This window comes from Seriola dumerili, unplaced genomic scaffold (assembly GCF_002260705.1).
Source record: "Seriola dumerili isolate Sdu_G_001 unplaced genomic scaffold, Sdu_1.0 BDQW01000091.1, whole genome shotgun sequence".
Classification (NCBI taxonomy): Eukaryota; Metazoa; Chordata; class Actinopteri; order Carangiformes; family Carangidae; genus Seriola; species Seriola dumerili.
In genome coordinates, this window is record NW_019174346.1 from 2781790 (window position 1) to 2803244 (window position 21455).

The 21455-nt window shown below is 42.6% G+C and overlaps 1 protein-coding gene across 6 annotated transcripts in view; it reads left to right on the forward strand.

Annotated features, from left to right (window-relative positions):
• The window catches only part of specc1 (sperm antigen with calponin homology and coiled-coil domains 1), a 69377-nt gene that overhangs the window by 40278 nt on the left and 7644 nt on the right, over positions 1-21455 (forward strand). For 5 of the 6 annotated variants that reach the window (XM_022745825.1, XM_022745823.1, XM_022745827.1 and 2 more), the window contains 3 exons: positions 587-660; positions 2412-2587; positions 4397-6046. In XM_022745825.1, coding sequence (XP_022601546.1) covers positions 587-660; positions 2412-2587; positions 4397-4448 — 302 coding nt within the window. In that variant the 3' untranslated portion in view covers positions 4449-6046. Of the gene's footprint in view, positions 1-586; positions 661-2411; positions 2588-4396; positions 6047-6701; positions 6866-8164; positions 8266-8370; positions 8447-9193; positions 9339-11771; positions 11875-21455 lie in introns of those variants that run through there. The other variant, XM_022745829.1, reaches the window with a different exon arrangement.

Below are 21455 nucleotides of genomic sequence, written 5' to 3' on the forward strand. Positions count from 1 at the left end.
TTTAAGCTAGGTGCACCATATAACTAACCTTATAAACTGGAAACTGCATGTAGATAGATAGATAGATAGATAGATAGATAGATAGATAGATAGATAGATAGATAGATAGATAGATAGATAGATAGATAGAGTATATGCAGTTTAGATCTGATGAGTGGTGCACATGGCTGAGGTGTCAAACAGCCCGATGGCAGTGAGGACAAAGGATCTGCTGAACTCTGTCCTGCAGCGCAGCGAGATGAGACGGCGGCTGCAGCTGTAGCATTGTACCTGACAATGAGATGCAAAATTAGTGGACACTGTAACACATCTGTCTTTGACTTCCAGTTACTGCAGTCGGGAAATACGACTGGACACATTGTACTGTATGTCCTCAAACTGTTGATGAATCAGATCAGATTGCTCCACCGTTACGATTGCTACCAGAAACATTTCTAAACAGATCTAACTCTTGTTACTGCAGGTAAATGAGCCTTTACGCTTTAGACTGGCTGCTGTATCTCCACCATTTCTGCCTGATCTACACTCTAGTCTACAGTGCAGAGGTTGGGGAGAGATTCTCAAAACCTCGACTTTGTCTTTGCAGATCTTGCCAAAAAGCTGGAGGAGCAGAAAGCTGAAGCAGAGCGACAACTGAAAGTCTTCAGTAGACAGATGAAGGTAAGAGAGCTTCAACATTCAGACCCATGTGGCTGCTTTATAACATCTGTGGTGACATGATTCATTTTTTAATCAGTCGTTAAAGCGTTTCAGGCTGAATACACAAACCAACTGTGAGCAAAGCAAAAAATGTTCAGTTTATTTTAAAGATGATATAAAAGAAAGTTTCAAAAGGTCAAATGACCTGCTGACTCACTTTGGTCATTTCGTCAAGCAACATGTGATTGTGACATCCTGAGATCTGATCGAACTTTGAACATGTGTAACAACATCTCCCTTCTCGTTTCCTGTCTCTCTCTCTCTCTCTCTCTCTCTCTCTCTCTCTCTCTCTCTCTCTCTCTCTACCTTCAGACGTTTAATAAAAACAAAACTGACTTAGAAATGAAATGTGCCTCCTCTGACGGGGCTGAAGAGCTGTGAGGAGGAGCAGTGTGACACAGGGGCAGTAGCCATCTTGCGGCGAAACGCTCAGTGTCATAATGAGTATAAAGATGAACATGGAAGTTTTAATGGCCTTTTCTGCCACAACACTCTCTGAATCCAAGTGACCGTCTGTTTTACAGCCATCCATCATCCCTACATGGCGAATTAGTAACACCCAAACAATGCATTTTAGTTGGATTAGCACTTTAAGGTCAGGATGATGTTCCAGTGCTCAGCTTTTCCCTGTCTGTGTGCCAAAATATTCGACCTTGGAGGAATCTTTCCACCGAGTATTGTTCCAGTAGCGTTGTGGAACATGCAGGTAGGCTGTTCAGTGAGTGTGTGTTTTGGCAGGCACTGGTTGTCTCCATGGTATTCTTCTCTGAACATCGCTTCTGTTAGGTGTTTTTTGTTTTATAATATCGGACATTATCGAGTTCACCTGATACTAGGGCTGAACGATGTGCAAAACAATCATATTGTAGTTGTTTTAGATTGTGATTTTTTTTGTTTGATCTTGTACCAAACAAACACGTTCCTTTACATCTGAAGAATGAGATTTGTGGGCCGGGGCAAAAAAAAAGCAGCTCCTGCGATTTGGATATTGCACATGGCCATTTATCTCCTTTTATCTCCTCTTGTATTTGCCTGATTGTTGATGCATGGACACCCAAGTCTTACTAGATGCTGAAAATTTAAAAACCTAGTAGTAAATTCCAGGTTTAAAAGACATAAATTCCCAAGAGAAATCAAGGTACCTGAGTAGAAAACAGCATCCAGTACAAGCCTTTGATGTTGAGGTTATAATGCCAAAAGAAAAACTGTGACGTGCCCTGTGCTGATCTTTGCCTTTACAACGCTGAATATAGACCCACATATTTTACCTCAGTGCCGAGAGAAATCTGCAGTTCTTTTTCCAGTGTCTGTTTTGGTTCAGAGACGGTTCTTTTTAGCCTCGGGAGTTTTTCACTTTCTTTTTCTGAAATTTGGTTTGAGATAATGTTTTGATTCCACAGATCTCTATTGAAGAAGTAGAAACTGCTGTTAACAGAATGTGGAAAACAGTCATACAAAGTCTAATGTAAATGCTTTACCAGTGTCTTTAGTAAATACACGAGGAACTAAAATGGCTTGTGAATCATTTCTTTATCAGGTTTCATTTATTTATTGGTAGACTTTATTTTTTTAATGCTGACATTCAACTAAATCCAAAGTGTTCACAATCATTTCCTGTGTCAGCTGATGATTACTGACTCTATGACTTTGCATGTATGTGTTTATATTTGCATCTACCTGTAGAGTATACAGCCATGTGTTTGTGTCTTCAGGATGAAAAAGAGGAGTGGCGCCGGTTCCAGGCGGACCTCCAGACGGCAGTGGTGGTGGCCAATGACATCAAGGTGGAGGCTCAGCAGGAGCTGCGTGCACTCAGGAGGCAGCTGCAGGAGGAGCAGGATCGCAGCGCGAAGCTTTCTGCAGACCTAGAGGCCCTGCAGGGAGTCAGGTACCATCTCCACCATACTACACCACCACCACCCCCCCACCCCCGCCCCCACGCCCCCCCCAAACCCCACCCCTCCCTGGGCTCCCCTCGTTTAGCATCGGGCTGCAGTTCCTTTCTCTCTCAACACAATGTGGAGATGAGATACCTGCCAGAGTCTTGCCATATCCTCCATGTTTTATACAAGAAGTGCCAACAGCAATATATTATAATTTTAACTCCCAAGAATCTCTTGCTTAAGAGGTTTGTAAAATTCCTATCTGGTATCAAAGCAGGAGAGAATCATTTAGTTCATATCTTGGTATTTCACAAGATGAGATCTTTGGTGTTTGAGAGTTTCGCTCCCTGGGATTTGGCAGACTCTGGTGGTAAATGAGCAGTCTCCTGTGGTATTTCCCTCTGTGTATTCTACTCCTTTAAGCTGCTGCCCTCTCTGTCTCCCTCTTCCACACTGACCATTGCCCTGTAGTAACATTCAAACCTCATACTTCACAATAAACTACTGCATATTTTATTAGAGGAGATTATTATTATGTGAGAAAGCAGATGTGCTCGACGCCGCTTTGATCCAAGTGTGTTACAAACCGACACTGGAGCCAGTGTAACGCGGTCCTCTCTGAAAATGTTGCACACAACTGTATCATGCTTTTTAAGACTTCATGTAGTGTTGTTGCACTGTGGCCATGCAGTAATGTGGTTGATGTATATATAAAGCGCGTGGCATTGATTTGTGTGTGAGTAATATGTATATAAGTGTTTGAGCGTGCAGATGCCATGGTGTTTTTGACAGTGTTGTCTTTCATTATCACGCCAGGTCAATACCTGTGGCAAAGTCTAGACCTGCTTCTGTATAGCTCTCTGTTTATCTGTGTGGCCAGTCATGGTGTAATTCTTTAAGCAAGCGAATGATCTCTAAATGATTTCTACTTGTCATTCACACGATATCACCTCACACCTCTCATTAGAGCAGTTTCAGTTTGTAAAAGATTGTAATATTTGGTTTAAAACCAAATATGTCTTGTTCAAATTCCATGTAGTCCTGGTGAATATAGTACATTACATATACAGTATATTACTGGTTTTAGACCATGGCTAAATCAGCAAACTTTCCCCAAGATTAGCTGTTACGCTCCGTCCGCTCCCCACCTCCAGCAGCTCCCTGTGATGACTCTGTCAAAGATGTCCCTCTGACAAGCCTCCCTATGTAAAGTCCAGGTGAGTTCCCTGCCCTGTCAGCCCTCTCTCAGCCCTGTGTGCTGCTGCTGCTGCTCACTGACCTTCCTCTCTGTGTTTGGCTTCGTGTTGTTGCTTCAGCCTGTCTGACTCTGTCTGTCTCTCCATATGCTGGCTGACTGCACCTTCAGGACTGTCTTTACCTCTTTGATTTGCTTTGCCTGGTCCTTTAAAACCTGCCATTCCTGTAGATGTATCTGGTGCCACCTGCTGTTCTTTGAATGAATAACCCTCCTACTTTTTTGGTTAAATAGCAGGATGGTCTGCACGGCATGACTGGATTAAACTCATGCTATGCATCGTCTGCTTCAGATACATTTGCATAGCGTCTTCATCACCGGGTGATTTAGTCACACTTGACATTATGAGTGACCTTATTAATCCAATGAGGTATGCATGGAGCGGTTTTAAAAGAATCCAACAGTGCCCAGAGGTCTGCATTTCATAACAACGATGTTAAGAAGAAATGTAAAGTCCCTAGTTCTGCTGCACATGTTTGATGCACATGTAGATGTTTACAACAGTCTTTATGCAGTCGTTGTTCACAGTCGTTCATCTTCCTTCTTTTCTTCTTTGCAGAATAAGCACCGGAGCCACTTTTGATACCAAGACGGCAGTAGAGGGGCACTAGAGAAGTGCCCTCACCTCAGCACCAGTGAAGACAGTGTTATTGTTGCACTTATTGGCTTTCTGTGTCTTTCAAAATGTAACGTGGTGAACCAGTCTCTTTGTAAGCCACAGTGAGCAGTGCAGACACAAACAGTCTGGTTTCCATTTCTCTCTTTACATTTTGGAACCTGTTGAATAATAATACTGTGTTTTTATTTCTCGATGAATGTACTCTTTTATGTTTGTAATTTTCTCGACTTGTGTTGAAGAAATGCCATATGTTTGAGAGACTCTCCTTTTTATACTGTGCAAAGCTGCTTTGTGCCTTTTTAGAGAGTTGAGAAGATAGGAAGTGTGTGACCTGTGACAGAAAAAAACAAAACAGGATGAAGTATGAAAAATACTGGTAAATGTTCAGCCAGTGGTGAAACTGAAACAGTGAAGGTTCCCATCATTCTGCCGACAAAGACAGAAAATCCATGTTTCAAGGCAAGAAAAACGCAGCAGAATTAACATGACTCAAAAACTAGGTGACTCTTTTCTTTCTATTTCTGTATCAGTCAAATTAGTGTCACTTTGACCTCTTTGTTCAGTTTAAAACTTTACATTTATCTGATCTGTAAAAACAAAACTTCACTTTACTTTAAAACTAAAGTTTGGTCTTTGTTCTGTAGTTGGAGTAAAAGTGAATGCGGTGTCACATTTAGCCAGTAGATGGCACTACAGAACACACAATTACCACAAACAGGTGACTTCCATGTGGATCCTCTGTGTATCCTCTGCTCTCTTTGTCTATCTTACATTTACACGGTAATGCATACCGTATTATTATTATGATGTCTTTCTGCCAGATAAAATAAGCAGAGCGATATCCGTGCCGGCAGAAACAGAGCACTGCCAAAAAATTAGATTTTTATTACTGCCACAAACACTGACAGCTGTACCTCAGAGTCATTTTTACTCACCTCAAACCAACCAGAAGGTTGACGGTCCATTTTAACTCAAAGACCAAGAAGACTGTGCCGCAGGTTCCTGGAGGGATTATTTTTATCCTTTCAAAGCAGATGTCAAATGATGAGTTTCTAACATTCCACTTTTACTGACAAATTATAGATAGACAATAGATATACAGTGAGGTCCAAAAGTCTGAGACCCCTTGGACCCCACTGTATGGATTGAAAACCTCTGTTTGGTTGATTATAGAATCGACCACATCTGACTTATCTGAATGTCAGAGGTTGCGTGAGGCTCAGACGCTTCCTCCCTATCGATCTAGATTTCACTCTGTTAAATATATTTAGAGATTATCTTCAACATCCTTTTTATTTTGTCAGATACTCAAACCCTGCCATGTCACTAATTTTGATGTGGTAAGATAAGTCACTTATCACACGGTCATTTTATCACGATTGAGCCAAACCCTTACAGGACATTCTGTGATGTAACACGATGGCTCACGGTTTCAGGATCTCAGGTTCTACTTAAAAGTCCAACTTTTATCACAGATATTCAATTTGTGCATTTTTTTTTAATTAAAAGCCATATTGTTCGACCAGATGATGGTACTGGTGCTCAACATGTAAACATTTGGATATGCCCAAAAAAAAAAAAACAACAACATGGAGAAAAAGAAGAGGTGGTAACAGTGTGAAAGGTCATTTTCTGTCTGTAGTGAAGCCATTTAATGAACAATACAGTGAATGTGCTGTTAATTTATTCTTCGGAGAAAGACTCAGAAAGAACTTGTGACTGGTTTCCAAAGCAGTGTACTGTACGTCTGTTTGACTGATGTTCATTAGGACAATGAATAAATGAAATTACACCAGTCCATCTGTGGTTGTGTATCTCTCTCTCTCCCTCTCTCTCTCTCTGTCTTCACTCTTTGGAGGTGAGTTGAGTTTAAGACAGAAATTCCTCACTTGTCATTCATTCCTCATCCATCACTGATAAAGAGACTCCACATCCTTGTTTACTCTGGAGCCTGTAGTCCAATGTTCACCAGGGCTAATGGGCAAAAGTGTCCTGATGAGTGGATTGCTCAGATTTTTGTTCCTAATTTAGATCTGACTATCTGCAGCCGGTCGTCGCTTATTTACAGCTCTGCAGATCAAACTGTGATCACATGATCTCGTCAGTATACATTCATTCCAATCAGGAGGTAATCTCATACGAAAGAGTAGTGAAGTGAAGGTTTTGAAAGCCCAGTTCACATGCTGTCTCTTGTGTGTATTGTGTACGTCTCTACACAGCAACCTATGTTCATTTTGTCTGCCAGGTCCCAAGGTGATGAGGTGAGGGTGTCCGACTCCGATAACAGCCGTCACTGGTGTGGCATCTCCGTGATCCCGACCTCAGCCGCCGACGCCAGCGGAGATGCCGATTCGGAGCCCGGAGCTACTGTCAAATCCCTCATTAAGTCCTTTGATACTGTTGGACAGAGTGAGCAGCGAGCACCTCGACACACATGCGCACACACACACGCACACGCAGGCCCTCACTGCAGCAGTGTAACTACAGAGGAGAGCAGCTGCTGCATATCTGTCATTTTCTCTGGACCAACGTCCTGTGCAGTTGTGCCGGACTGTGTGGCCTGAAGTGACCTGGAGAATGTTTCTGTGTCTGTCAGTGGAATCAGTAAATCTGCAGAAAGTTCAGTATTTATTATATAATAGAGCATATTCTAATTATTAATAGAGCTGATTTAAATACAGCTGTAGCTCGCTTTGTCAGGTGAACACATTTTTTGTTGTTGTTTTTATTGTACAGTAGATTTCCCAAATGCATTAGTGTTAATACAAACAGTAACACCAGCACTTTAATTTTAATAACAGCCACTGTCAGTTGGGATTGGCTCCAGTCCTGCCACAACTCTCAAGGATAAACAGGAAGAGCTGATGAATAGATGGATGGAAACAAATATACACACGGTGGCCTCTTTTATTTTTAAATGCACTCGTACAATCTAATGCAACTGCTCTGCTGCAACATCGATCCGTACAGAGCTCACGATGTTTGGTTTTTCATGACGTCAAAAGTGTATAAAACTGATGTTAAGGTGTTTTGATTTATAAGTATTTCTCTTTTTTTTCCTTCCTTCGTCCTTCCCACTCTCACACGAGATAATATAATGCAGTTCAGTACAACACCAACACCAATTATGACTTCTGTGGTAAAACATTTAATTCATTGCAACACCTCTGTGACTGAGCCAACAAAAACTGAGCGTCACAGGCATCATAAAGGTCGGCTTTATGGCAGAGCAGTTGTGTTGGATTGCTTTGGACTGTACAGGTGTTTGGTACAGATGTACCTAATAAAGTGGACACAGTGTGTACAGTGTTTGATCAGAGAAAAACGAAACAACTTGACAGTGTTTGATAATGACTCCACAAACCTTTCACTTTTGATGCATCACTCTCTACTACAGGCCTTGTTCTAACTCTGCAGTCACTTCATTGCTTCTTTTACTCTTTGTATTATCTTTAGATGTAGTGAAGACATGTTACAGCCTTTTTCTAACAACCTTTCGTTGCTTCCAAGCTACAAACAGCTGTAATTTATTTATTTTTGTACTGGAAGAACAGTGTCCGTCTGTGATCTAAACAAAGAGACGCTCCCATACACTGCCCGTCTCTTCTGTAGCATCATTAAGTCTCAGAATGAATGTGTTAATTATTTAGTAGAAATGATCTTTTGATGCAGTAACCAATGAGAGCTGTTTGTTGTTCGATCTCTCAGATGGACCAGGTCACACAGTTCAAATGCATTCCTCACCGAGGAGCCCGCTGAGTGGGATTCCTGTTCGCACCGCGCCTGCTGCTGCTGTCTCCCCCATCCAGGTACACACCAAGACATTTTCCTGTCAAAATTAAAGACTTCCTGTGTGTGAAATTGTTGTCAATTGACTGTTCTCTTTCTTTCTTTCTTTTTTTACCTTCCCTCAGAGACACTCGTACATAAAGCCGCTATCAAAGACATTGGAAAAAAGAATCAATCAGGGAGAATTCTCTCATCCTCACGGTATGTGACGCAGACGGTTTCAGGTGTTTCATTTACATGTAAAGTCATATTTCATTTATCAGTCATACAGAAACAAATAAAGGGCCTCGCTGCTAAAGTCCTGCTATGAGTCAGGAATGAGTAAGGCCGATATGTCGAGTGAAATTAGCCCACACAGAAAGTTAAATGAAGAGGAACTACTATATGCAAACATCCGTCCACGTTTGTTTTTGTGGGTAATTTTTATGATTTTATGGTGAGGAGCTCATCTACCGTCAGCAGGTGTTTGAGCTGCTTCCTTTAGGAGCCTGCTGAGACATAATCACTCACCTCAGCATCAAAGTGCAGATTTTTAACAAACTCCTGATCTTATTTCAGTGCCGGCCTTTTGTGAAACTGATTTTTTTTTTTTTTTTTTTTTTTTTTTTAGATTTCTCTGCTCAGTGCTTTTCAGATGTGTCTTTGCACAGGTAGTGGTTAAAGTATAGACTTGCTCTGCCAAGACAGAGACCTCAGTTTGAGTGTTATGAAGACTAGGCTGAAAACTAAAGGCAGAGGTTATTCACAGTCATTTCTTACACGTCTACACACATGAATTCACTTTCCATTTCCATTTCTTCTGTTTCTGTTTTCATGCACTGTTCTTGGATGTTTATACCTTACCCATACTTCTCTTGCAGTCTTACTTAACCAGATGTGCTTTATAAAGTCTATAATGATCCATCTGGTTCTGTCTCCTTCCCCTTGTCGCCTTCTTCAATCCCCCAGATAAGATGTCGGGCTGCGGGGAAGACCTGAAACCTAACAGCCTTATGAGGAAGAGTCCATCCCTGGAGTCTGTAATTAAAACTCCCGTCTCCCTCAGCAGCCGCACAGCATCCTTCAGCTACAACCGAGGCAACAGCAAACTCAGGTGGGATTACCCGCTAATTATTTCTGACAATTCCCTGTGAGATGATTCAGCTCCTCCTCCCTTACTTTGAAAACAGCAAAACATTTATTCTGAAAGTTTTTACCACAAATTTTATGTTTGTTTTAAAATAATAATTCACTTCTGCATTGTTGTTTGAGCTGATTGATGGAAGGTTTTGGTGTTAGTGTATTATCCTTTTTAAGTAACAGCATGTTGGACTTTGGAGTTGCTCGACCTTTATTGCCAGAAGCCTGGATGTGACACAGGTGGCTTCAACACAGTAAATGCGGCGATTGCTTATCAGAAAGGGAAGAGAGTCACATGTTAGGCAAACACGCTTTCCTCCTCTGACTTCTGGCATTATTGACCTACACACAGAGGAGCGGTCTGCACAGGAAAACGACACTTGAACGTGTTGGAGATATTCAGGCTCGCACACAGACCGCAGGCTGTAACAGATTACGTTTGAGGGAGATGACACCTGAGTGTTCAGGTTTCTGTGTTGTCACAGTCAGACAGCGAAGTTGGTTCAAGCAAATACTTTGGCATCACGCTGGACCAACACTCTCGGCTTCAAACCTCCGTACTGTTGACATTAATAATAAGCACCACTCACACTCTTATCTTGAAACTCCAAAGCCTGTCTGTCCATCCTCAGGGTCCTCCTCTGGTATCCTGTCATCATTCAGCTCCCTGCTCTCCACCGTCCGTACTCACAGTACACAATACATCGTTAAAGGTCACACCCACAGCCACAGATGTTTTTCCAGCATCTGTCTTCCTTGCTGCTCCTGCATATTAATGTAAATGTGTGGGGCCGTCTCTTCCCAAACAGCAGAGGAGCAGCAGTGTGTTGCCATGTTTGGTGGTATGGTTTGACTGTTATGATATGGCGGCTGCATCACTGCAGTATTTGTTTGGACAATGCTCCCGCTGCCTCTGGCCTCACGGTGCATGAGACGGACGACTAATGAATTTAACAGCGCAGCCGCTGTGACGTGTGAAATGTTTACCATACTCAGAGCAATGACCGTGTCTCGTGGTCTTCCCATGGCCTCAGCTGCAGCACAGACCCCAGGGAGCAGCCCCTCTGAACAATACCGCTGTAAACATCTCTGTTTTCTCCTCCTAGTGTCGTACAATGGTGCAGTCAGCCTGTAAGAGTCTGTAACTCAGCCTGTAAGAGTCTGTAAGAGACTGTAAGTCAGTCTGTAAGTCAGCCTGTAAGAGTCTGTAAGTCAGTCTGTAAGAGTCTGTAAGTCAGCCTGTAAGAGTCTGTAAGTCAGTCTGTAAGAGACTGTAAGTCAGTCTGTAAGTCAGCCTGTAAGAGTCTGTAAGTCAGTCTGTAAGAGTCTGTAAGTCAGTCTGTAAGTCAGCCTGTAAGAGTCTGTAAGTCAGCCTGTAAGAGTCTGTAAGAGACTGTAAGTCAGTCTGTAAGTCAGCCTGTAAGAGTCTGTAAGTCAGTCTGTAAGAGTCTGTAAGAGACTGTAAGTCAGTCTGTAAGTCAGTCTGTAAGAGTCTGTAAGAGTCTGTAAGTCAGTCTGTAAGAGTCTGTAAGAGATTGTAAGTCAGTCTGTAAGTCAGCCTGTAAGAGTCTGTAAGTCAGTCTGTAAGAGTCTGTAAGTCAGTCTGTAAATCAGCCTGTAAATCAGTCTGTAAGAGTCTGTAAGAGTCTGTAAGTCAGTCTGTAAATCAGCCTGTAAATCAGTCTGTAAGAGTCTGTAAGTAACAGGAGGGAGACCAAACATCCTGAACTTAGAGACAGTCTCTGGGTTGTATACAGCTTCACTCACACCTCTGACCTCTGATTCATCTCAACTCTGAACTCTAACACAAGTATGCTGAACTACTTTGATCATGCAATGAATTCTGGGATTTGGGTAATTAGATAAACAAAGAAAGTCAATTTAATTATTGAACTATTTACTGCTGGAATGTATTTTGACTTTCTCCATCATGGTACATGCAGTGATACAGTGTCATCATTACATGTCTCTAGATCCACAGCAAATACAGTTAATGTTAATGCCACATACTGCACGTGTTATTTGAAGACAAGTACGTTTCAGCTGTGATCTTCTGTAAAACATCATTTGTTTATTGTGTTGTTTCAGAGATTTTCCCTCTGGGCTGTAAACAGAGCTGGTTACTCTTTTTAACTTTCACCAGCTAAAAAAACTATATTTACAAAAGAGAAGGGATTTACATCAGGTCCACTTCTGAACTAGTTTTGGACACTTGGGATTTTCATTTGGAAGGACTTACAGAAACTTACTTTATGTCCATGTGTTTTGAAGTTTGTATGTGATGACAGCAGTTTTACAGGGTAATCAAACATTACACCTCACATACTGATGACATGCTGTAACTGTCCCTCTCTCTCTCTCTCCCTCTCTCACTCTGTGACTGTGGTTTATCCTTCCCTGGTGACAGTGTGGAAAGAAAAGACCCCTTGGCTGCACTGGCGCGGGAGTATGGAGGATCTAAGAGAAACGCTCTACTGAAGTGGTGCCAGAAGAAAACAGAAGGCTATCCGGTAGGGATCAGAGGCCAGAGACGTCTTTCAAATACAAGGCGGGCTCCGTTCACTTTCACACCCTGTTTTTCTCTGCATCTTTGTCTGACAGTTTTATTTTCGTCTCACACGCTTCAGGTTCTTATTTAAAAGTGAAATGATAGCACCCACTGCCTCTCTCGATATTGCACAGATGCAGTATTGTTTCTGTCTATGCCCTCAGGCCCGGTAGTTATCACTGAGGTGTTAGACCATAGTGGCACATTACTGTGTTTGCAGACACACCATTCACCCAGCTGTCATCTCACAGTCCAAGTCACAGAGGCAATGGAAACAGTCAAGCGAAGCCCTCAGTGTTACAGTCACGCTGCATTTATACGTGTGTATTTTTATAGCCCACCTTGTCTTTATGCATGTCCGTTTGTTTATGCATTGTTTTGTGTTGTGTTCCCATCTGTGTTCCCTGTGTCCATGGAGCCAAATGCGGACAATCAGCTGGCTTAGCTGCCCGACTAATATCCAGTTTAAGGAGCCCATTAAGCCCCGAGGGATTAGAGATTTGCCTATGTAATCATCATGTTTGTGTGCCAGCATGCCAGTTAGCTAATGCTAAAACTCTTAGCAGCAGGCAGACTGGTCCCATCCTGCGAACTCTAGTTTACAGGGGGTGAGGTGTGGTTTCAGCCCCCCCACCCCCCCCACCCGCAGTTTGATAGAAGATTATTTACATTATTAACATCACTGACTGTGTCTCTGTCCTGCTCAGGCTCAGGCTCAGTCTAATAGCTTGGGGCTCTGACTTGACCAACTATGCAAAACCACATTTAATGACAACTGCTAAAAATAGGCCCAGCTTCCCCAGTGATAAATGGTCTGAATAACTGGATGAGTTGTCAGATCAATAGTTCCTATTTCTCAGGCGCAGCGCTGCTCAGTGAACTTTGAGTCACCTTCCCTTCGTCTGAGGTCGGGTGTTTGGTGGTCACACGGCACAGGTGTTGGTAAAACACACACAGCAGATCCTCTGTGATGGAAACATCTGACCAGATGAGATAAAACTGCTGCTGACCAACAGCCGCTCTGGCGATGTGTGTGATAGACGCTGGACCTATGTACAGACTGTTAGACTGAATCAACTGTAAAGTAACGGAGCTCATTCACAACAAAAACTGCTGCAGAACAAATATTTCCCTTTACCCTCATGAGAAAACCCTGCACCCCTCCCCCCTCGCCCCTGCTGTGTAAGTTGCCCTGAGCTGCTCATTCACATTCACAAAATAAAAAGACAAGTAATAGTCCTGCATTCAGAAAATTATTTAAGTAAAACTGAAGAAATACTATTAGAAAAATGATTGTATAAAAAGTAAAAGTATTCTCTTGTTATATTGTTATATATTTTATGGATATGCTTTCATGTGTAATTAACATTTTAATGTTCCAGCTACTCAAGTTGGAACTACTTTATGTCCTGTTATATATAGTTATAATCCACAAACAAGTATCATATTTTATTTCTCCATCATATATTCAGTATTTAAAATCTTATTCTGCAAAGTCACCAGTACGTACGGCTGCCAGATGTATGTAGTGCAGTAAAAAGTGCAATATTTCCCTCTGAAATGTAGTGGAGAAGAAACATAAAGTACCATGAAATGAAAATACTCAAGTATAGCACTTGTGTGAATGTACTTAGTTACTTTTCACCACTTTTTAAACCTAAAACCCGCATGGATTTGCAAATCCCAGTTCAGTTCAGGACAGTGGGGTCCAGTGACACAAAACCCTTAATGGAGCCTTTTTCCCATTGGTCTGGATTTAACTATGGAACCTGTGATCCCCTCTCACAAAGGGCTTAGCAACATAGTGTGATTATTTGCAAGTATCAGGAATGCAGTAAGAAGATTTGGCTCCTAGGAGTGTTTGAGTCTGTGGCATAATCAGTCCCCGCCTGGAGTAACCGTGCTTGATCCGAGCTGTGATCCTTTATGTTTGTGCATGTTCTCCATGTGTTCCATGTGCCTGACCTGTAATTGGATTCATTCACAGACTATCGGGCAGTTAACCTCTATTTTTAGAACAGCTGTGACCGCCCTACACTGTACTGCCTTAATGGCATTTCATCATGAGAAGTATGTGTTTGCATTTCTGATTTGCAGCTCTTACTAATGTGTTCAGAATAATTGTTTTGTTTATCTAAAGAGAAAAAAGAATTTCTCAACATTATATAAAACACTGAGTAAAAAGTCCCTTCCACTTTGATTCAAAGGATTGATGATAATCTAACCCATTATTTTATAAATCTGCTCTTTAACGTGTGACATTACAGTTTTCGCATCATTTACACCGAGATAAGTTTCATGCATCAGAAAATATGTGACCACGGGCCCCTCTGGAGTCCTGTGGCAAAATAAGGGGAAAAGGTTCCCGTCAGAGGACGTGTGGAGCTCCATATGTCTGGGGAAAGGTCAGGCTGTTGCAGTGTTATGAGGGCTCCCTCCACATGGAAGCCACTAAGTACTTGCCTGAGACCCAGAGACACTGACTGATCTGTCATACAGTGTGTAGCTGCAGGACAGTAAGACACAGGGGCGTCTGAAATACACCCGCATCCAGGTTTCTCACTTTTTCTTTCCCTCCCTCTGTCTTGCTCGTGTTCTGCTCTGACAAAGGTTAGTGAGTTTTATCAATACAGCCACATTCACTTGGCGGTCCCCCTCTTCTCAGCTGTGGACTAAGGTCACAGAGGTAATAACTCAGCACTAATTGGCTCTTTAGTGTGGAGTCACCCAGTTGTAATTTATGCTGGCCTCCTCAGTCTACATAATTAATGGTCACTTTGAAGAGGCCGCTTCGACCATCTCTGTTCATTTTCCGTCCCCTCTCTCGTTTCCAAACGGTGGAGTCAGGAAACAAGCTCATATATCTTGCTCATCTGCCAGCGCGGAGCCAGAAAAGCCGCCGTGTGAGATGAGAACAAAGCCGATGGGAGGGGTTCAGCCCCGTGCCAGTTGTTATTACAGTCCTATTGTTGTCAGACCTTTTGGTCAAACAGTGGTCTCATTAAAGTGAAACAGAAAACGGGAGCTATTGTAATCATGTCGGGAGATTATTTCATGTTTAGGTTCAGATAGCTGCAGAGGACGCATTAAATCTGTGTGATTATAGATGGACTTGAAGCCCGATGTCACACTCGGCCTGTTTACTGTGATCAATAACAAGTGCTCATGATCATCACAAGGTGATGAAAGCAGCTTCATCTCGCCCTCATTATTGTTTCATCTGATGTAACGTGGCTCTGGCTGTGCCGGTTGTTTAATGCACATAGGTGACAGTGAAAGGAGTTACCATGGCCTACGTGCCTCAGATCATGCATCCAACTGAGCCGAGCCCTGTGTGTGTGTGTGCATGCGTGCGTGTGTGCGTGCGTGTGTACGTGTGTACGTGTTAGTGTACGTGTTGGTGTGGCTATGCATCTGCTGTATGGATCTTGTGTCTGGACGGACTGACAGCTAATGCTAATGACAGCTAAAGAGTAGGAGAAGAGCCTTGAATCCCTTAGGGAAAATGTGGTGCATGTGTGTGAAGGAGTGTATTTACCCACCATGCACTGGTCCTTGGAGCAGCTGACCTGTGTTAATCTCTCAGAGGAGGATGAGACGTGAGCCCAGACAGACTCCGTCACACCTTAAATGTCAGATTCTGGGAAGCACAGATCGATCAGTGAAGACCTTAAGCTGGCTCTGATTGACTCTGCCCTGTGGGAGAGACTGACGGGGCCTCTCACCGGAAATTAGTATTCACATGGGACCCTGTGCACGTCAGCGCTGGACTGGACGCGGACTTGAAACACAAGACCGCTTTCATACAACGTCTGTTACATTGGTTTTCAAGGCAGCTTGTAAGATGTGACTCTGAAGAGCGTGTTGCTGTCACGGGCCACACTCGGCCTGAAACCGGATGTTCTGTGTTCCTCCTGCTCTCCATCTCAAAGTCTTTACGTTGCTGTTGGAAAGAAACCAGACTGCAATGAACTGTGATCATAAAGCCATAAAGTTTTCAGTAGCAAATTGATATTTTTTTTTCGTCAAAACCTTTTGTGCATCCTTCTGTGTTAGTTGTACACAGCTGTCCATTTGTGTTGCAAATGGACAAAATGTTGCAAAATGTCGACTTGTTGTTTTTCCAGTTTTCCAAAAGTGGCCATCAGCGAGTGGCTTTCTTGAACGTCTGGTGTGTTGGGAAACACTCTAACCTCCTACTGTATATTTATCAGGCTCTTTGATGTCTTAATTTAGGACAGCTCCGGACACTTTTTAAACTTTTTTTTCTTCTCAATTAACCAAAGAAGCCAAACAAAAATAAATGCACTGTTTGTTCAAGATGGGAACAATGAGCAAAGGGTCTGAACATTAGGCTCAGCTGGGCCTGACAGAGCAAAGCTCATCCGGCCTCGTCTGGGAAACACACACATGCACGCACGCACGCACACGCACGCACGCACGCATGCACAAAGCTATTGAAGAGACAGGAATGGGACCCCCAGGCGAGTGTGGAGTGGAGGTCAGACGTCGAGGAGGGGAAGAGAGCTGGAGTTCAAAGAGTAGTCGTTACTGTATGTTCTAATATTGTGGTATTAACAGTAATATCACTGTGAGTGAGATCATCAGTGTGAAATAACTCACAACAACTCATCGTGTAGGGGGCTCACTGCAGCTGAACATGACTGAAACGTCTTTAAAAATCTGCTATATTGTTTTTTTTTTATTCCTAAAATCATCAATAATCATAATTTCTAAATGCTGATCCTCAGAAATGTGAGAACAAAAAGCCTTGAGGCCGACTCGGCTTGTGACATATTGAACAACCCTTGACACCTGGTTAGTGGTTATTAAATTCACTTGGCTCGACTAAGAGGCTCAGCTCAAAACAATGGCAGGAAATGCTGCGCTGTCTAATTAAAGGACCACTGTGACATGAGAAATTTGCTTATTTGCAATCTTTCTTTGAATCAGATCAGACCGTTGATATCCTGCACAGAGAGAAGTCCAGGAAGTGTCAGACCAGCTCAGCAAAAAGAAAAGCCTAGCTACACAATGGAAGAGTTAAGAAAATGTGAATCTACTGGTGATCAAAGACACAGTCTTAAAAGTAGAAGGGATAATATTATAGAAATGGCACAGCTGTGGGTGTTGTTAAATCAGAGATGTGCTGTTTTAAATCTAAACAATATTTTAAATGACGAGCGACAGTATTTTGCATTTTCCATATGGGCAGTTTACATTCATGTGGCAGATGCTTTTTTCTCAAGTGATTCACAAAGTGAATTTAAACCACAAAGGAGCCAGAGCCAGATTTCATCCAACAATTGCAAATGTGTTAAACAACCAACTCAAACTGGCTTCAAGTGCTTTAAGAGTTGTGTTTTTGTTTGTTTTACTCTGAAAGGGTTGGTACCAAAGGAGTAAATCTTATTAGATCTTACAGTGCAATAACATATAATATAATATAATATAATATAACATAATATAACAAAACATAATATAATATAACATAGAATAACATAATGTAATATATACTATAATATAATATGACTTAATACAATATAATAAAATTTATACTATAACATAATATAATATAATATAATATAACAATATAACATAACAACATGATATAATATAATATAATATAATATAATATAAAACGATATAATATAATATAAAACGATATAATATAATATAATATAAAACGATATAATATAATATAATATAAAACGATATAATATAATATTATAATCTCTTTTATATCCTCAGAAGTTTGATATTCAGATTATCTCTGAGAGGTGAACATCTTTAATCGAAGGCAGATCGGCACAGTTGATCTCTGAGCTCTTGTTTCCTATTTGACCAGTGTCATCCTCCTCACTCTTCATCACTCTTCATCTTCTCCTGTGTGTAGAATGAGTCCATTAAACCATATGTAGAGACTATGGACAGCAGCTCTGTGAGCTTCCCTGTTGCCCTGTCTTCACCTGCATGTTCCGCCTGCCTGGGCTCTCAGCCTGTGTTTGCTCATGACCATGTCTCAGTGTATAAGGTCCATCATGGCGTGCTCCCCCTCTCTGCCCCCTTCATCTGTCTTTTTTTTTTTATCCCTCCATTTCTAACTTTCAGTTTGTTTCAGCTGGTTTCCGGCAGGTCGTTCCTGGTTGTTTGTCTCGTTCACTCAGTTGAGGTGAGGTAGAGAGATTCTGTGACAGGACATAAACCGAGACGAGTTCATCAGTCACACGACGCTCAGGCTTGATGTCGCCTGCCTTCACTCCTCAGACTGATGTCTTTCTCACAGACTGTGTGTGTGTGTGTGTGTGTGTGTGTGTGTGTGTGTTGTGTGGCACAGTTGTCCTCCATCCCCAGCTGCTTGCTGCATGTTGCATTGTTGTTTGGGGTTTTTACATTCTTGACCTGTGAGTAAGAGCTCAATGTTACATTAATGGCACATTGACATCTGGGTGTCAAGTGTCATGACGGTGTGACAGCAGAGGCGCTTTAATCCCTGCTACTGACTTGACAGCGGTCCACAGCATTTACATGTGGCAGCAGAGAGCACACACACACACACACACACCAACACACACACACACATATCTTGTATTGACACACACGGTGTCGGCCTGCTGTGTGTGAGGTGTTCAGTGTCTGGCTCGTTTCCAGCTCGTCTGCAAATTCCATTTCTGATGGTTTACAGCAGAGGATATGTCGTCCAGGCGGGATACGACATGTCCTTGACTTTAATGTCCTCTGCAGCTGCAGTCACATGTACGACTCAAATCATGACTCAATAAATCGTTTAGTTGATCCACAGAAAGACATTCATCAAGGATTTTTAGAGGGGACTTATCTCTGTCTGTTAAGTCCGTTTCTTTCTATTAAAAATGTTTCGTTTTCGCTTTTTTCAGCTTTTCTACTTTTCTCTCTTCTATGTGAAGTGGGACTGTTGGCCAGACAAACGACTTGTGATCTAGGAATTATATTAGGAAATAATCATAAGGTGCAGCCCCCGTCATGTTTTCTTTTGTGAACTATGTAAAAAAATGAAGAGTTTTGAAAATCTAGCAATTTTCCCCCACGTTTTCCTCTGAGAGCAGGTTTTCTCCAGCTGCTGTAAACATGTTGCTGCCTGCTTTTTTTGTGACGTTGGCGAGATGTTTTGAATAAGCTGGGTCTTTTTTTTTTTTTTTTACCATTAACAGGTCCAGGTTCATTTTCACCCACAATTTGACGACTGATGCTCACACAGACCTTTTCACTTGGAGTCAGAACAAAGCAACGACACACACAGATCAACTCTTCCCTTTTTTTTTCTCTCCGCTCAGTCGTCTCTCTGTACAATCCCCTGCTTCTCTCTCATACTCTCTTTCTCTGAGCCCTAAAAAGCGACGGCTCTGCCTTTTGTGCCGAGCGAGACGCTTCCTGTCGCTTGATGCTGTGTTTGCTTTTCTGAGCCGGCTCCCAGAGAGCTGTTGTTGTCCGCTGCTGTTTTAGCATTCATGCTTCTCCCTCTCTTTCTGCCCTGAGCGAACTCCACCACCCAACCCCCTTCCTCTCCCACTCCCACCCTGAACTCGAACACAGCTACCATCCCTGGCCTGGATTAGCACATGTGTTCTCCTCAGACCACCCCAACACTCACACACAAGCTGCCCTCCACAACCTCTCTTATCAGCTTATTTGTCATTGCATATCTTGGTCTCGCTAGCTGGGGTCAGACTAACCCACTATCAGTCCCCCGCTGTGTGTGTGTGTGTGTGTGTGTGTGTGTGTGTGTGTGTGTGTCAGTACGCACATACATCACAGACACACAGTGCTACCAGTGGTGCTGCTGAGCCAGCTAAGAGAGGGCAGGGGGGAGTTATGAGAGGAATGTGGGCTGACATGACTGCACAGGTCTCCCCTCCAGACATAATAGACAGGCAGCGACTGATGGAGAGGAGACTCGTGCATTCAAACACTCACTTTCAGCCTCTGTCGTAGCATCAAAGACCGGAGGAAATTTGGATTTCCTCAGTGTTATATGCAGAAGAGAAATCCCTCTTTACTGTTCATTAACTGACGCATATCAAAGTATCTAATGAGAGGGACTTTTTCTGAAGACATGTTTGATTGGTTAATGTGACTGTGACTGATCCGAGGATGATGTATCATGTTTGGCTTCATTCAGATGAGACAGACGCTTCTTAAGATCCCAAGATGCTTCAAGTTGGACGCTAACGATTGGCTGAACTTTTCACATATTGGTTTTTTTTTTAACAAATCAGTTTAAAGGTTCATAGATGTTCACTTGTACGCTGTAAGATGGGGTTTTCAGAGTTTGAGATCGCCTTAGTTCACTCCTGGATCATGATTATGTTCCTTGATCCCACAGTCACTCAACAATTAAGCCAAGATATCCTAATACTGCTGTTTGACATAACTTCAGACGAGGTCTGTCCTGAGTCTTTTATTAATTTCTGACTCTGGGAAAAAGAGAAAAACTCCTCAAAAGTACTGTATCTCTGAACCATCTCTGAACCATCACACATTTAGGCTCATTTACCTGATCTCCATCTGATAACCAAGGTAATAACTTCCTTATGTTCACTGAACCTCCCCCGAAACAGTTTTGTACCCGCCTCTCACTTTGAAATCCTCTGCTGTGAGGGACATTCAGACCCGTCAGTTTCAGATTGAGAGAGATGATAGTGAGGTATTTACTGTATGTAAACAAAATCTCATGTCAAACCAAAATGGTGGACGGCCTGACCCCCGTAGAGCCACGCCGCTACATGGCTGCGACCGGGTTGGACTCTTTGCTGCGTGTCATTCCCCTTCTCTCCGTCCCCCAATTTCCTGTCTCTCGACCCTGTGCTGTTGAAATAAAAAAGAATAACTGGGGGATCACACATAGCTGAAGTCAGATGTTCACACCAGTGACCAGTAGTGACCATGGCAACCACAGGTTGTGTCAGCAGGAGACCGACGGAGTCCGGCAGTAACAACAAACCAACGTGTTACTTTTGAGACAGCGGCTTTCTCTCTGGGGTTGCTCTGCCTCCCACTTTGAAACCACATCTAATGATAAGACGAGATAACTGGCCACACCAGTAACGCCGAAGCAGACGAGGGAAGGCAATAACAAACGTGTCAACAGTTCTGTGGAGCTCCGGGGATATTCATTTACTGCGGCGACTTAAAGCTGTGTTTCTTAATTCTTGTCCTCAGGACCCAGAGTTCGGCTGTTTTTCTGTCCTATCAGGTAGTTAATTACATTCACCTGGCGTCACACGTATGGATCAGTCACTGATTAGATTTATAGAATGAAAATCAGCAGGACTGTGGTCCTCAGGGGGAGGATTGAAGAGCAACAGCAAACAAACACGTGGCCGCAGGTCCAATCTTTAGCATCTGACTGGAGCTAATGCCGTGTGTACAGACACACTGATGTACCCAAAGATATTTAATGCACTGCTGTATCCCAAACAATTTAAAAACTATCTTTACTCTCCTTTTTTATAAAGTCGTAAACAGCTGCACATGTTGTGCTTGTTGTGTTTTTACATGTGTCTG